The sequence below is a fragment of the Choloepus didactylus genome, chromosome 3 (genome assembly GCF_015220235.1).
Source record: "Choloepus didactylus isolate mChoDid1 chromosome 3, mChoDid1.pri, whole genome shotgun sequence".
NCBI classification, from domain to species: domain Eukaryota; kingdom Metazoa; phylum Chordata; class Mammalia; order Pilosa; family Megalonychidae; genus Choloepus; species Choloepus didactylus.
In genome coordinates, this window is record NC_051309.1 from 64112409 (window position 1) to 64130948 (window position 18540).

At 33.0% G+C, this 18540-nt stretch overlaps 1 protein-coding gene across 7 annotated transcripts in view; it reads left to right on the forward strand.

Annotated features, from left to right (window-relative positions):
- Nucleotides 1-18540, forward strand: part of ADGRL3 (adhesion G protein-coupled receptor L3) — a 912567-nt gene that overhangs the window by 462295 nt on the left and 431732 nt on the right. For all 7 annotated transcript variants that reach the window (XM_037829887.1, XM_037829881.1, XM_037829884.1 and 4 more), the window contains exon 7: nucleotides 17105-17214. In XM_037829887.1, coding sequence (XP_037685815.1) covers nucleotides 17105-17214 — 110 coding nt within the window. The remainder of the gene's footprint in view (nucleotides 1-17104; nucleotides 17215-18540) is intronic.

The following is an 18540-nucleotide window of genomic DNA, read 5'->3' on the forward strand; positions in this document are numbered from 1 at the left end:
TACATACATAATCAGGCATATTATGGTGTGTATTTCATAAATCATTTTGCAGAAAAATGTTTGGACGCAGAATCTATAAGCTGCTCTAAGATTGTCCCTCTTTATGCCTTCCTGATGTACAAGATTTATATTTGTCGTGTTCACAACGCCCTTTTTTTCTTAGGTGTAGTTTTCATTTAACTTGTCAATACAGTGATTAATTAATGCATTAATTAATTACTTAGCACCTTCTATGCCCAGAAAATGTGTTTATTACTAATGATATGAAAGTGAATAATGTTGTTCACCATCTAGTGGGAGAGTAACAGATAATGTAAATCAATCCACACACAAAACACAATGAGGTCAGGCAGTAAGGAGACAACTGTTCAGGGCTTTCAGTTGCAAGGAGCTCAAGCATAACTAAAAATGAAGTAAAGAGAAAGAAATAATCTCTTAGTGAAAAGTCCCAGGTTTACTCTTCATCCAGGTACTCAAGTGTTGTAATCAGAAATCTGTCTTTCTCTACTTCTCTGGTTCTTTGTGTTGGTCTTTATTTTTTGGTATTGGCATGTTGCCCACCCCCCCCAACAGTTCAGCTTTGTTATTGACCTTGAAATCCAGATTCAAGATTACCAGTGATCTTTTCCTAGTATTTTCAGTAAAAATTCCAAGTTTGGATCTCATAGACCTTTCTTCAATTTCATCCCACCCTGTTTTTCATTTAGATTTTGTACCCGTTTTTCTACTCATCTGTCCATATATTGAATAAAGGGAGTATAACCCATAAGGTTTTCACAATCACACAGTCACATCATGTAAACTACATAGTTATGCAGTCATCTTCAAGAATCAAGGCTACTGGGTTGCAGTTTGACAGTTTCAGGTATTTTCTTCTAGCTATTCTAATACACTAAAAGCTAAAAAGTGTTATCTATATACTGTGTAAGAATGCCCTCCAGAGTGACCTCTCAACTCCATTTGAAATCTCTCAGCCACTGAAACTTTATTTTGTTTCATTTCACTTTCCCCTTTTGGTCAAGATTTCCTCAATCCCAGGATTCTGGGTCCAAGGTCATTCCCTGGGATTCATGTCCCATGTAGGGGGAAAGGCAGTGAGTTCACCTGCCATGTAGACTAAGCATAAGTTTTTAACTTTTATGCAAGGCTGTCTTCCCACTGCAGTTGTGCAGTTCAAAAAGCATTGTAAATGGTACATTTGAAAAGCATTGTTGTAAAAGCAATAGTATATTCACAAACTCCTCATTAGCAAATTCTTTGATTGTATTTAATACTAGTGTGTTTCTTCAGATTTATTCTTGAATCATGTCAACATCAACTAAAATAAAGTTAAAAAATAAGAAAACTACTATAAAGAATTAATATATCTTTATTTTTTATTTTGCTGTTTTATTTTATTTTTTATCCAATTTTATTGAGATATATTACATAACATACAATCCTTCAAAGTGTACAATCAGTTGTTCATAGTTGTGCATTGATCACCACAATCAATCACTGAACATTTTCGTTACTCTCAAAAAATAAAATTAAAATTAGAATAAAGAAGAACATCCTGAACATTCCATTCCCCATCCCTGTATATCTTTAAATTAAGAGACAATCAACCTAAAGTTTGAGTGACTGTTTGTCGAGCAAAAAAATGCAATTAAGTTACATTTTTTGTCGTGGAAATACACAACAGTGGCATTCTGTGACACTTTCATCATTGCTGCATTCGTTGTGCTCAGGAAATCCTCAAAGATTAGGATAAATATTTATAGGAACTCATATCCCTTAATTTTAGAATTTAAATTTTTAAACCTCATGTTAAAAATGACTACATAAGTGAATTATTTTCTTCCTAGGTAGAATGCAAGTCAGGAAAAGTTTTTCTTGGTTTTGCCTAACTGAATGGCTTAGCTTTTCCTCCCCCTCACCCAGCGTATACCATCATGCTTGCTAGTTGACTACTTCCTCATGTACATTTAGACTTTTCAGATGTCCATTTATTCATTTAAGCTCCTTAATTTTTATCCTGTTACTTTGCCTCTTTGGTAAACTTCTACCACGTGTCTAAATTAGCATGTTATTAATAGCAGTCTCCCAGTATTCTTTCCTCCTTGTAAAAGCAGCAAGCACATCCTTCAGTTTGCACACGCTTGCCAGATGTCTACTCTTTTGATACTTTTTAATTTGTAAAACGTGTTTAATTATCAGGTGGATTAAAATGCTTGAAATGTGGTAACCAATAAAAAGCATATGTGGTTTCTTTTCCTCTTGTCCTGTCCATTCTTATACTTCCCTTTTAGACTTCTCCATTTTCTTTTCATCAGTTTTATATAACTTGCTTCCAGCTGAGAGGCCATAAGAGCAGCTTTCCCTCAAGCTGACGCAAGTAACACTCTATAATTAAACTATGGGGAATGCTGCAGAAGGAAACAGCCACCTTCTTCCCTGCCTCAAGGGAAGGGACTGTCTGTCATCTCTGTAACACACTCAAACTTCATTTCCCTCAAGAGCTCCAATGTTTAGACATATGTACTTACCTTAGGCAAATATATGTTTATTCATAATCACGTGTGTTCAGAAATATAATGCCAACTGATAGTAACTCAAAGGAACATCTGACAGTCTGGGAATTTTACTTCTGTAGGTATTGTTCTCTCTGGAGACCCATTCTTTAAAAGATGGGGCAAATTTCTTATTTAACACTGAAAGGTAAGAAACTGACTACCCAATCCATTTCTTGATTTTGATTTTCTTAAAGATTTGAGTTTTTATGATTACTTTTGAAAATGTCTCTTTATTTGGAGAAAGAACAAACAGCAACAACAAAATGCCATTATATAAATATGTGCATATTGTGTTGGAAAGGGCTAAATATTTCGGAGGTATCTCTTAGAAGACCCAAGAATGGATAACCAAGTTATTTCTTTTGACATCTGAGTTTTAGAACTAAATCTTAATCTCTTTGGGGACAACAGTAAACACTGGAGAGGAAGAGATAGGAATCTGCTTAGCAGAGTGCTGCCATCTGCCACTGTGCCACATTACAGCACCACATCGCATAGGATCAGTACTTGCCGAAGGACACTGGAGATTTGCAGCCATTCAGAGCTCCTATTCTGTACACATCACATGCAATCAGTATTTCATTTGTCATTTTCCTAATTCAGTGCTAACATAAGTCCTGTCAGTTTTTATATTCTCTATCTCAGTGGGTTGTACCACCAGCCATTCATTTCCAAAGCCAGATTCCTCCTTGGTTTCTCCCTCCGTTTCACTCCTGACAATCAATTAATTACCAAGACCTGCCAATTTCACTTCTTAAATATTTCTTGAATGCACCCATTTTTTCAGTTTCTGTTATGAGTTCCCTATGCCTCCAGGCTTGTACCTATCAATTCATTTTCCACAAGAATGACAGATTAACCAATCTCAAAAGCAGTGAGATCATATTACTTCCTTGTTTATAAAGCATCCAATAACTCCAGTTAAACAATTTGATCAAGTCTAAACTCATTTAATAATTAGCTGGATAACTTTAGCTAAATAACAATTTTTCTTAGCTTCAGTTTTCTCACTTACACATTTATACTACCCTTCTAGGGCCATTGTGAAGATTACACATATTCTTCAGATATGTGTATATAGAGATACATGTATATAAAAGATAATGTATATAGTGCACTTTGCACAGTGCTGAATGCAAAATCAGTGATCCTGTTAACTACTATTCATTAACATGTTATACAAATCCTCTTTTTTTGAGCCTCTGCTCACCTCTCTAACCTCTTCTCTTGTCAGCCTGTACTTTCCACTCTAAGAGCACAAAATGGCTTTCAGATCACTATATTGTCATGCTATTTCACTTCCCACTGTCTTTTCATCAGCCCAAAATGCCTTTTATACTCTCATTAATCTCACTAAGCTGTCTGGCACTCATCCTTTAAGGCTCAATTCCAGTGTCACCTCCTTGAAGAAACCTGCCCTGATAATCCCCACTCTATCCCTTATCTATACTGTCACATCACCTGTGTATTAATACATCTATCAATGCATTTAATACATTGCATGTTAATAACATGTTCATGTGTGTGTCTCCTCTAATAGGTTTTGAGCTCTTTGGAGAATGTGTCTTGCCTAATATATCGTTGTCTCTCTAGAACCAGAGACATAGTAGACTTTTAATACATGTTGATTAAATGAACACATCATTGTTCACTATTTAAAAAAAAAAAAAACAGTTCTTGTTATGCAAAAAATGACAAGGTTGATAATGTCACAAAATATCTAACAATATGCTTTTCATTTTTTTCATTACCGCAGAGGGAAAGGAAGTAGAAATACCCTGAGTTGAATCAGTTCTTTTCCCAGTATCCTGATTGTTTGTGCAGCCTTGGGAAAATTACTGAATTTCTTCATGCTTTTCTATAAAATACAAATGAAAGAAGTTGTGGTTATAGATTCTTTTTCATACTTTTATATTTTACATTCCCCATTCAAACCACTGAACACTTGATTTAATCAGAAAGTAGAGGCTATTTGTAAATAGCCTGGCATACCATGTTAAGTCTGTTTTTTACTTTGGAGAAAATGGATGGTCATGAAAATTGAGTGGGGCTTATGAGAAAAGTTGTAGCACTAGTGAAGCTGATTTGGAAGAGATATACCAGAGATAAAGAATAACAAACACATTGTGTGGGGCTGATTGGATGTTGGCAGGGAGAGCGGAGAAATCTTTCTGGTTTAAGATTCTTCCAAATGATGGCACAGTTTTCTAAAGTAGGGAATATAGGCAGGGGAATGAATTTAGGACATACAGGGCTGGGGGGAGTGAATTCTCAGAAATTGAAAAGGAGCAGCGAAAACATCAGAGGAATAAAATATGTATTTCACCCACCTGTTTTAAGCCTCAGCCCTTTCCCATAGCCCCTGACTATCTGACACACAAGAAGACAGGATACTACTATGAGCATTTCCAAGGGAATAAGAGATGTTAAATTCATTTTAATTTGCCCAAGCTTCTAAAGATACATGGATTCATCAGGAAGAAGTGTTAAGTGGAAACTGGTTCATGTTCAAATGAATGTTTAGCTCATCAGAGGCCTTGTTTTTGTAATTGTTTCATCTATACTCATGCTTACATTTTACTTTCATAATAATCCACTTTGAAGTTGTATGTGTCTTTTAGGAGAATACACACACACATACACACACACACACACACACTTTTATGTTGTATTAAATTCCAGTCTTTCTCCACACCAGCACGTAATCACTTGGAAAATTCTGCTGAATCTCCCTTCAAAATATATCCAGAATTCAATTTCCTCTCACAACCTCCCCTGTTACCCTGTGTTACCTGCCATAATCGTCTCTCTTGGGTTATTGCAATAACCTCCTTAAAAAGACTTTAAAAACCAAGGACTATCTGGTTTCCCCCAGGTTACCACACCACCTCATTAACACCAGCTTATTCCACTTCTGGTGCACTTGTAGGTCCTTTGAATTTTCTGTTGTTTCTGCTTGGATTCCTCTTCCCCAGATGCCCATGTGGCTATCTATACTCAGCTGGCTTCATTTTTTCTCTAAAGCACTAATAATATTCCACAGGCTATATGTTTTATTTATGCATTGTTTATGTTTCTTTTCATGAGAATGTGAATTTCATGAGAGTAGAGATAATGTCTCTTTTGTAAACTGTTGTATCCCTAAGACATGGAAAAGTAACTGACACATAGACATACAATAGTAACTGTTGAATTAATTTGTTGACCACCTTACTAAATGCCAGGTATTGTGCTGTAGATGCTGGGATCTGAAATTTCGGGCTAGAGTAGGATGATATTTTTAATAAATATGGGAGGCTTTATATGTTTTTCATCTCAGTAGTGAAAATATTTTACTGCATAGAGATGTGTGGTAAATTTAGGAGAAATTTTGGGGGAATTTTATAGAAACATAACTTCGTGAAAAACTTCATTGTATAGATACTGTTATGTAAAATTTTAAAGGGTCAAAGATTACCAGAATATGAAGTAGTTAATACAGATAGTCCTGAAAGAGTATCATCCTCTTTAAATTGTAAATATATTTTGAACTGATTTTGAAATAATAAATGTTCCTTTTGTTTATCAAAGGAGACAAAGTGTTGAGAAATTTAACCATCACTATTATCCTATATCTTAGTGATAATCACTAGCTATATAAATCTATTGATGCAGTTCTCTACATTTATGCATTCATGCAACTGTACAACTAATTTATGCATTCATGCAACTATACAACATTTAAGCATCCATACAATTACACAACTAATTGTTGTAATCTTTTTATTTCAATTTTCAATGTTGCATTTTTTCAAGTTCAAAAAGGAAGAATTACTCCATCATTTTTAAAGGCTGCCTAGCATCACTTTGTAGGGATACATTTTAATGTATTTAACCAGTCTTTATACATTAAAACGCTTCATGCTATAGACTTTAAAAGCAAAATAATTATACTTTAAGTCTGAAAAAAACGTCTTTCAAAGTATTGAATTATATTTTTTTCAATAACCCTGCTATAAACTTTATAACATCTTAAATATGAAGTGTTTTCACTAGAGAAGGGAACTTGGGAGAATAGTTAAGTCAGATACAGTTGCTTGCCTACCACAAACCCATCCTCTCTCCCCCCACCCCTTCTTCCTTGCTAGCAAAACCCTGATTTGTTCACTCTCCTTTAAGTAGCTATGTCCTTTTGAGGAAACTGGTGCCTCCCCTAAAATCCTCTCTATGAAGGCATCATAAAATGATGAAACTTCATTAGGCACAACCATTCAGATGGACCTCATTCCCTTTGTGGTATTATTTTAGATATAGTCGTGAATGCATTTTGTCCAGTGTTATTTAAGGGTGATCTGTTTAGTGGCTGATATGTAGAACATCCATACTCTTAAAATGGAATTCAAGGTAAGACTCTTACCTTTTTTGATCTCCATGTGACACTTGGAAATGCGGTGACCATCTTGGAACCATAAAACAAACTCAAAGAGAATTTCATGGAATCTCAACCACAGCTCTGACCTTGTTAAATCCTTGAATTAACCAACTCAGAACCAACCTACCTTCCAATTTTTAGTATATGAGATGATACAACCCTTATTTTTAAACCACTTTTATTTGTGTTTTCTGGTTTCTGCTGCTTAAAGCATTTTGCTACAAAAAGAAAATCATTCCATTTCTCCTGTATTTATTGCTTCCTGGTGAGACCATAAATTGAAGCAGATAGTATATATGCTTCAGATGTGTCTCTATCAGAGTTCATGACTGGACTTAATACTACAGAGCCAGGCCAACTGGCCCAGGTGCCAGAGTGAGAGATGAAGTATGTTAGAGAAGAAGGACCCACGGGAATTATTGGTTTTCAGTTACTGGCACTTGGGGATTTCTCTCATGGTTTGTTACGCTGCAGCTATATCTGTTGTGTTGAACTTACAATGCATGAAGACAAAGAAAATTATTTTTATGTTATATAAAAATGTTACTACTGTACTGTTTGAAATTCTGTCCATGAGGACAGTTAGAGATTTCAAACCTTATTTCCCTCTGCTATGTATTCCTGCTTTGGAAGTCTCCCCCACCCCAAAAGCCGCGTACATGTTCAGTCTTGCATGTATGTGTGTATGCACATGTGCATAGTTATTCATTTGCTTTTGTTTGGCACTTTATTAAAAGCAAATGTGAGGAAGCCAAAGGTACTTTTCATAGTTTCTTATGTTTTTCCTTTTATGGGCTTTCATGTTAGCTAAGTTTTGTATCTTAATGTTAGTAAAATTTCTTCCTTCCTTAGGTTTGATTTTTTTTTTGTCTTTCTCATACCACTGGTTTCATTTGGAAATGCTGCATATTGACAAGAAAAAGTCTTAACTGAATGATTCAGTATGACAACCCTTGTCTTAGACGAGTCATGTGGATAGGTGATTTTAGTAGATTAGGGAAGAAAAGAATGCCTTGCAGCAATCTTATGAAGTATAATGAATTAGGTCTGTCTCCTTTTTAAAGAAGAGAGTAGAATAATGTGAGTAGTCATGAAAAATAAATTCAGATATTATGTCCTAACTAATTCTCAGTGAAGCGGCCATTATCTTCATGTAAGAAAAATACATGTATGTAAAAAATAGATGCATATAAAACATTGCTCCTTTATTTTTTTTTTCTAGAAAATGAGCAAAACTTCTGTTTGCCACACTTTCAGATTATTAATACAAATATATACTCTGATATATTTGGTTAACCATACATGTGAGTAAAGAGGTTTTATCCCAGAAATGCTTCCACAAGTAAATGTAATAAACTAATACAGATGCAATTCCAGTTATGTTTAAATGAAAAGTTTTTAATAATACTATTTAGCTATTGTTATGCTACTCAACTGCCAGAAGACTGCAGCTTAGAAATCACTGGGTTCTGACCCAGGACTATGTTCTTTTCCAATATTTGTGAACATGTTAATTTTAAAAGCATGTGTCAATTTATTTTAGATGCATGTTTCTATGAATTGTGTTATGTGTGGGTCATAGCTAACATTTTATTTCTGGAATGGACTCCATAATATTCAGTAGATGTCAAATGATAATTGTGATAATTTGTTCTATCAAGTATTGCCCATAGATGTCTGGAACATTTGGAAGTTGGGCTTCTTTGAAAGGTTACATTTTCAAATATATTTCTATGTTTTCAGAATTCTAATCCATTTTTAGAAATTCCCAGGAATAAATCCTCAAAGTTTAAGATTTGTAAATATATATTATAATAAGAGAATCTGGAGAAGTTTCTGTTTTAAAGATTACCACTGAAAAATTTTAGAATTTAAGAATATTAACAATATGATATTTAATAATTTAAGAGTGTAATATTATAATATTATTTAAGAATATGTTTAGTAGTGCTGAGAGAATAAGTATTTTAAGTTGCATTTTGTCAAAAGGAAATTATTTTAGTCTGTAAACAAAGTAGCCATTTTTCATTTGTTTATGGAAAGGTACAATAACATTAAAGCAAAAATTCTATTTAATATGAATCTATGGGGTTTCATAAATCATTTCTCAAAATTTGGTATTTCTTGTCTTATGAGTGTATATGCAAATGCAAATTTAAAACTACATCCCAATTTCTGTAAAATGTTTTAAAAGTTTACCTTATTGGTCAAGGTTAATCTATCTCAGTTTCCCACATCTGTAGCAGTAAGTTTCATGAGCTGAAGATTCCATTGTGATGAAAGCAAAACAAACATTTACAGTGTCTTTTAGACAAGTTATACTCCATTTATTCATATTGTGTGACATTATATGAAAGTGGACCTATGCCTTTCTTTGAATAAATAAAAGTTTACATTATGGGTACAACGGACATCCTAGCCATGCTTTACTGCTGTGACGTTCATCTGACCAAGTGTGCTGGTTTGGAGCTATTATGAATCCCAGAAAAGACTATGTTCTTTTAATCCATTCTTGTGGGGGCAGACCTATTGTAGGTGGGACCTTTTGATTAAGTCCCATGTTTCCATGGAGATGTGACCCAGCCCATTCAAGATGAGTCTTAGCGCCCTTGTGGGAGAGGATAAAAGACAAATGAAACTCAGAGAGCTTAGAGAAGCTGAGAGAGAAATCACCCCAGGAGAACCAGAAAGGACCCACAGAAACTGAGAGAGCCACTTTGAGACCAGGACCCAGGAGAGAAGGACCCGCAGATGTCACCATGTGCCTTCCCATGTGACAGAGGAACACGGGGTGCCATTGGCCTTTCCTGAGAGAAGGTATCTACCTCTTGATGCCGAAATTTGGACATTTTCTTGGCCTCAGAATGGTAAATTTGCAACCAAATAAATCCCCATTGAAAATGCCAACCCATTTCTGGTATATTGCATTCCAGCAGCTTCAGTAAACTAAAACACCAGGTCAGAGTTCTTCCAGGTGACCAACACAGGAGATATTGTTTTCAATAAGCCTTTTTACTTGCATAGCTGTTATAGGTGGGATAATAGCCCTCCAATGATATTAGCATCCTGAAACCCATAACCTGTGACTTACTTTATGTTGCAGAAAGGCTTTGCATATATAATAAAGTTGAGGATTTTTAAATGGGAAGATTATCCTGGATTATCCAGGAGGGCCCTAACTATAATCACAAAGGTATTTTATAATAAGGAAGCAAAAAGGTCAAAGCAAGAGGAAGGTGATTTAACAAAGCAGGAGGAAAAAAGGTGATGCGATGCAGGGGCCACAAGCCATGGAATGAGGACAGCCTCTAGAAGACGGAAAAAGAAAGGAAATTGGTTCTCCCCTAGAACCTCCAGAAGGAACCATCCCTGCCAACATGTTGGTTTTGTCCCTGTAAGACTCATTTTGAAATTCTGACTTCCAGAACTATGAGAATAAATTTGGGCTGTTATAAAGCCACTTAATTTGTGTTAATTTGTTATAGCAGCAACAAGAAGAAGAATACAGTGCCCTAGTTTCTGTATTCCTCCTTCTTCATCACTTTGTTCATGTTTTCATTTGATTGCATCAGTTGTATTTCTTTGATATAAGAATGCCTCTGAAATAATACATTAAAGAATAGGAAAATGGAAGGTTTAGGATTAGAGAATCATTTTGTGAATCAGTAGAACTTGGCTTACCTCCTGCATTGTTACAGTGTTCTCTGGAAGGTACTCTAATACTTTTTTTTTTTTTAATTCTTTTCTTGGTCCTCTAATACTTCTAATTTATGATTTAAAATGGATTTTCTCAAAACTGAAAATAGCAAGTTAGGAGCCTATTGCTTTTGTTAGTCTCTTCTTAAGTTTTATGTAAACTGTATCAACAAATTCCTTTATGAATGGAAGATGTACAGCTACAGCATAAAAATGAGATTTTGTTTCTTAATGATGACTGATTTGTTTGTCTTCTGACCACTTAATTAAGTCTCTCACCATTTGAAACCTGGATAATTCCTTTATTACTTAAATATTCCACCATTAAATAGTTCCCTTATCCTGTCCCGCTCCTATATCCAAAATGAATGCAGTGTCAGTAGATCTGAACATGAAAGGCAGTGAGAAATAAGGAGAGTGCTATCTTGTAAAGGAAAAGCAAAATTTAAGACCACTAGTTTTATTACCTAAACCATTTTCAGATTGTAAACATTAATGTAATATGATCATAGTATTTTTTTGGCATTAACAGCCAAATATCTTTAAAATATTTTTCTCTTAGAGAATAGTGCTTTCTTCTTCTATGATTCAAACGCTGATTTGTCATCTGTTAGATGCTGTGAACTTCCTGGGTATACTAATTTGATGTATGTTTCCTCATCACACATGCTTTTTTATAAATGCTGTCTGATAAGTGCTAATGTATATGGCTATTTTGCTAATAAAAAGACAGTACCTTTTTTTTTTTTTCCAACTATCACATTCTGTCATTAAAAAGCTAATGCTTTTCATTGGAGTTTTATACAATATTATGTCTGAAGTATCATTAGAGAAATTCTTTACAATTCCCAGGAATGACTCATTTGTACACACTGACTTTAGCATGTAATAGCAAGAGTATGCGATTGAAAGGTTTATTAATGGAGAATCCCTGTGGATTACCCTCCCAGTGCATAAAGACCAACAGTTTTTTGCTTAAATTATCTTAATGGTACCATGTTAGGCCGCTAGTACTGTGGAACTAACTATCACCATCCTTAAGTCAATTATGTGAGAAGCTTTATGTATTATATTTAGGGCACATTTTTGTGTTTCATCTGTGTTGTAACTAGCATGAAATAATGGGCTCCTAATTTTTATCTGGATAATGGAAGCAAAAACGAACAAAATTTTATTGAATTTACCAGAAAATAAGATGCTGCTTATTTTATATATAGTAAGAGCTTTTATAAAGAAGGTTATTTCATGGTGATTAACTTGTCCGTTTAATCAGGATAGCATAAACAGCCTACATATTTATGCACCAAATGACATTGCTTCAAAATACATGGAGTGAACTAATACAATCCAAGAAAAAATAGAAATATGAGCAATTATGGTAAAATATTTTGATCCTCCCCTCCTGAGATCAAAGGCCATACCCTGTATGGGTTCAGTCTTTGTACTTTGTGGAGATTCCCTTATAGCAAAGAATATGGCCTATTGGTAAATGTTCAGTGTGCATTCAAAAACAATGTATAGTCTGAAGTTTTGGAGTATAGTGTTCTACAAATAACAATTCGGTGAAGGAAGTAAACTGCATTGCTCAAATATGATATCCATCATTATATTTTATCTGTTTGTTTTATCAGTTACTGTGAACCATATCTTAAATTAAATATGTTGGTTTTTTCCAGTTTTTGTTCTTTTATTTATGCTTCGTATGTTGTCATATTATTGTGTGTTATAGAGTTTTTAGACCATATTATTTTAATGAATATTTCAAAACTTTTAAAATTGTAACAGAAAATATGTCTATTTGCATTAGGACATTGGTCTCCACATCAAATTTTATACATCCAATGTATAAATTGGTTTTTGTGGAAAATAGGAGAATTCAAATTAAAAAAAAAAGCAGAGCTTTTATTTTCTTAATAGTTGATATGCATGTAAACCTAGCATTTTTATTTGTCCTAAATGCTGCAATGGTGAAAAAGAGGAACATTTTTTGCCTAGCAATGACTTTTTCATTATCAAAACTCAGCTAATTTTTGGCCCTATGCTGCTATGAAACACTTAGGAATGCAAGAGGTAGTAGCAAATGATTCTCTGTCCTATACCTAATCCTTTGATTATGTGCATCTTCACTGGAAATCATTATAAGACATCTTTTTAAATCAAACATTGCTATGTAGTTAGTGCTAATAACTAATGAAATTCAACATATTAAATGTTATTAAATAAACATGGTCAATAGATGCCAACTATACTTAAGTTGGAGGTTTATATGTGGGTTCAGTTGAAATTGTATGTTTTATTTTTTCTTTTGCAAAAGTCTGTAAATAAATAAATATCCTTTCATCCTATTCCTCCTACCTTCTACTCAGAGATTGATCTTTTGGATCACTACATGCCAATTTGGACTGAGAGGGCATGATTATGAATTGCACTTTAAATTGCACTTCAGAATGCTTGATTCACACATGACTCAATGAATTGTGGGCCACTCTGATATTTCATGGCTGATCTTTACCTCATCAGCTCATCACAGTACTCCAGAGAACTTATCAGGGTGAATTAAGTCAGGGTAGAGAGTGACCAGGAAATTAATGACTCATGTTCTCATGAGGCAGCAAACAGTACCATGATTTTCAGGTCACTGTTTTGGAGTACAGTGACTGTAATTTGATTACTGAGAATCTGAAAAGTCATTTAACATTTCTATATCTATTCCTTCCTCTGTGAAATTGAAGGTAGGAATAGCTCAAAAAGAAGTAACCAGTAGTATATGTGTGAACATGCTGTCTTAAGTTAGAAAGGGGTATACAGATGTAGGGCACCGTTACTATAAATCTTGGACTGGTTTTAGTATTTTCTAAGAAAAGTAGTTTGCATGCAACAAGTGACTTACAGTTTTGTTTTTTTAATGGTTTTTTTTTTTTTTTTGATGTCACACTGCTATTTTCTCTTTTTTCTGCCCTGAATCCAAGAATTTATGTGCTTTTTTATGTGTTTAACTCCTTTTGTGTTGTTTCTCTCAAATGGATTCAGTCTCTTTGGAATAAAGTGTTATTAATCCACCCTGAAACAAAGGTCCTATGTTAATAATAATAATGATGACAACAACAGCAACAAAAACTATTGCTTGTGCTGCATATATAAAATACTTTATAGTTTTACTAATGAGTTTTTTAATAGGCATCTTAACTTTGTGAGAATCCAGGTAATATATATGAAAGTTGAAGTTCCAAGAGGTTTCTTTGAGAATTCTAACTGTCTGGTATTTGTCAGGGTCACCTGCTTATACTTGATTTCAAAATCGACTGACTTGGCATGGAGATTTTTTTCATCACTTGATGAAAATTTTATCTCTGTAATTAATCCCTAAAATTTTATAAGATTATGGTGTTTCTCCTGTGAATATTTGTGAATTAGAATGCATTTGATCCTACTATTGCAGTATTTTCCTATCCTTTACTGAGTGTTTATAAAGTAACTTTAATATCAGGTATGAGGACTACTTTCATTTTTGAGATTATTCTTATATTAAAAGTAAACAACAATAAAAATGAGCTCAGAACACATGAGAACATTTCAGTTTTTGTTTTATTTCGCTTTTTTAGCTGTAGTGTTTTAGAATTAATGTATTTTTGACAATTTTAATTTGACTATAGAAAGTACTTTTTGGTGTAAGTTCAGTAATCTTTTGATCAAATATTAAAGTTCATTTCATTTTCACTCACAGTGACTGAAATCATAAAAAGAGAGGACAGAACCTTTACAAATCCTGTTTTCAAAATGTGGCTACTCTTCAAAAGATCAATATTATAATGTATCTTATATAAAAATAATATTCCAGAGATAGAGTCAAACTTTCTCTTTTTTATTTTTAAGAATCTTACTTTATAAAGAGCATTTGATATAGAAATAGTGATAAAATACTAAATCATATTGAAAAGTGAATTTTTAAAGATAATTTTCTTTTCTACAAAATGATAGCATTGGCTGTAAATTTATTATTGTTATAGCACTATGGTTTACATACTTATTCATGTACACTATCTCATTAATCTTTCTTTACCCAGCTTAGGTTAATATTTAGTAAGATATTTTTAACTAACAAGGTATCTAATATTTACAACAAATGATTACTGTTTAAACTTTCTTACATATTCAAAATAATTAGTATTTTTATAACATATATGTAATATGTAAATTTGGTCCATGCGCATATATTAGATATATATAATACCCATATTTTATCTTTAATCTATTCTATACAAGCATAACATTTGATATCTTCTTAGATTTGACAGCTTTCTATGCAACAAACAGTTCCATAATTGTAAAAATTAACCTTTATGTTCTACTCATAAATGATCAATAATCTGATTGTTGATAGCAAACATTGATGGTTTCATTAATAAAATATTTGCAATTGTACATTTATATCTTAAAATTATATAAATTATATAAAATTATATAATTTTCAAAATAGTTATTAAAATAATTTCTTCTACAACTTCTAAATATGAATTTTATTAATTGAACTATAGTAATTAGAAAGGTTGATAATATGGAAGACAATAATGAAGACCAAGAGAGAAATCTTGTTATTACCTGATAACTAGAGATTAGAGTTTATGATAGTCACATAATATTTATGTTTCATCAGATTTTATTGTCCATGCTGCTTTCATTTTTCATTATTTCTCCCTTTAATGCCTTCCTGTTAATAGCTAATTATTCTTTAACATGACAGTTACAAAAATAACTTTCATTAGGCATTTATGTAGCTGCTCATTCTATAAAAACCTGAGATGAAATCAAGACTTTATTTTTTTATTGTGTGACATGAAAACTGTATTGCTTTATGGCTAAAAACAAATCTTTTCTTAACTCAAAACAGCCTCTTCAAATGGGTTTTGTTTGTAATAGAGAAGTTGCTATTTTTCTTTAAGTTTGAGCACATAAAATGTCAAGCTACCTGATTTTCAGTATATGTGTGAAGACAACCACATTTGCATTATTGCTGTTACATACAGTTGTCTGGTGATGCTCCTGAGACATTAATCTCCACAGGAGAACTTTAGAACATGTAGACCCTCAGGATTAACTGTTATCCTAATCTGCTTGATGATATGGAATATTGGCTTTTATTAATCGTTCACAGATATTTCAGAATATAGTTTTCAGCTTAAGTCATTCACTAATGAATCAATTTTAATTTAGATACTAAATAAAATCTCATTAAGCCTGACAGACTATAGCCTCAGGTAAACATAATCATTTTCACTCTAAATCAAAGTGAGTGCTACTCTAGGTGCTCCTTATCCTGCCATGAACCTAGCAAGGATTCAGAGGTGTAGGGTATATCAGAGAGAGAAACATCTTTAAGAAAAAAAGAAAAAAAAAAATCTGGCTTTGAGTAATTATATTTCCAACACAAATAAACAAGAACATATAACAGGGGAAAACTAGAATGTCTCATCTTACACACTTATTGCCTATAGGAATAGGGAAAACCATTATATTTCCACAGAAAAATATACTTGGGGATTAATTATTGACTCTTTGAAGTTTCTGAGTGAAGGTTACAATAATGAGGTGGCTCTGTACATGGTGTCTTTTTGTAAGAATTAAGTAATTTCATTGTTTATATATTGCCCCATAATTAAATCAGTTCAATCCTGTTTAGCGCGCTCCCACAAAAGATTCCTGAGTTCATATTTATATTTCAGTGGTGGTGGTTTGATTGTTCCCTTTGGAGAGTCAAAGTTATTGTTTTAAATTGTAGAATATTGGCATTTATGATTAGTAACCCATGAGGTTAGTATCATTATTTGTTCAAACATAAAAATCACAAGAAGCAATTCTTGAAAATGGTTTTGCTTATGAGTTTAGTAACATTATAATAATTTATGTAACGTAATTAAATATTATACCTGTGTATTTTAATCATTCATTATTAACATGTTTACCAGTTTTTCAGGCTTGGCTAAATTGTAGGTTTTTCACACCACTTTTTCACTGTTTTAAGAAGGAATGTCATTATAATCGGCAAATTTACAACTGTCTAGTAAAACTCTGGTTATATTTTGTTTTTTTTAATAGTGGGAGTGGGCCATTCCTATCAAATAATCTTTCTTACCTGTCTTCACATTGGCAGTATCATACTGGTCAATTCAAGCAATATTTAATTTCTAACTCTAAACCATGCTGTATTCATTCAAATTCAAATATTAAATCTGTTACTAAGAGAAAACTGAATGAATTGATTTTTATGTCTTGTTTTTTAAAAATATACTACAGCTGTTTCCTTAATAAGTCTAAGCCTTAAATTGACCAAAACCCTATTTGAATCTGTGTTACAGGAAGTAAAATAAAGTCAGTATTGATGCTGTTAATAATTTAACATTGCATAAACTTATTATTTCTTCCTTTTCTTTTCTTTTGGTCTCAGATGCAATAATAGGACCCAGTGTGCAGTGGTGGCAGGTCCTGATGTTTTTCCAGACCCGTGTCCTGGAACCTATAAATACCTTGAAGTGCAGTATGAATGTGTTCCTTACAGTATGTATACTCCTGTACTATTCTTGTAAAAAGAAAATATATTAAGCTTTATTTTGCATGAATAAACTAAATATTCTCTGTGAAAATATAAAATAATACAATCAATTAAATGTTTAAATATGGCTTAGATTAAATTAAGAATCATAGACCCTTGCCCACACTGGAGGAAGTAGATGTTACCTGCATGATCCTGCAGCATTTAATTTCAACTGTACATTTCTGTATATCAGTTCCTAATCTAAAACTCATTTCTTAATTCAAGAAATAGAAAATGTTTGGAAAAGAAAGTTGAGGGAGTGTTATGCCAATATTGTTTCCTTCCAGGTCTAAGCAAATGGAAAGTAAAAGTGAATAATATGCTTGTATATTTAATGGTGTAGAGATTGATAAATTTTTAATTTGGTAGAAGCAATGATATCTGAACTTCCTACACTATCAACATTTTAAGGATTAGAAATATATTTATCCAGAGGGAGTAGATTGAAAGGAAAATGCAAGGAATACATGTAAAAAGCACTCTTCAGAATGTTTCTTTTGCATCCTCAAGAAGTATGTTTTTGCAACCTTATATCAGACGTGTATGTCTACCACATATTTTTCTTCAGGAATAATGAAGAATCAAACAGTCTAAAATGGAACAGTTTCTTGAGTTTCCTACTCAAGGGAGGAATCACAGTCTCAAAAATATTTTTGGTCTGACAGTTAATTTTTCATGGGATTCCACAGTGAAAAACACTCAGGGAATCCCATATTCTCATATTAGATATTCAGCTCACCCCAGAGATTGAAAGCACCTGGGATCATAAACAAATCCCAGGTTACAACTTCCTTGATGTCTCAGAAGAAGCAAAGTATCTAGGGATCTGCTAGTTTACTGTGCCAAGAGAAAATTCTGGGCTTGTCTCATTCATGCTTATTTAAGAAGCAGTGCGTTGCTCAAGATCTCTAGGTGTGTATACCTCAATAATAGAGAGCAATTTAGCCAGCAAAAAAAAAAAAAAAAAAGGAATTGAAATGTTAAAATAATAATAAAAGCAATCAATAGAAAATTTTATTTTTGCTTTATGTTTAGTGTGGCTGATAAGGGAAGGATTTATTTAGTTAAGTTTTATAAGATGATCTTTGTTATGAAAACCTTAGATGCACAGATTTTTTTGAAATCTCAAGTAAAGTTATATTTCTTACACTGTTGTCTTAGGGACTCTTGTGAAAATATAAACCTTCTACTCACCATTCACTATTCTTGGATTATATTTTAAAGAAATAAATTTGTACTCTATTACGGAACTTTGACAATTATATCTGGATTGCATAAGATCTTTCTAA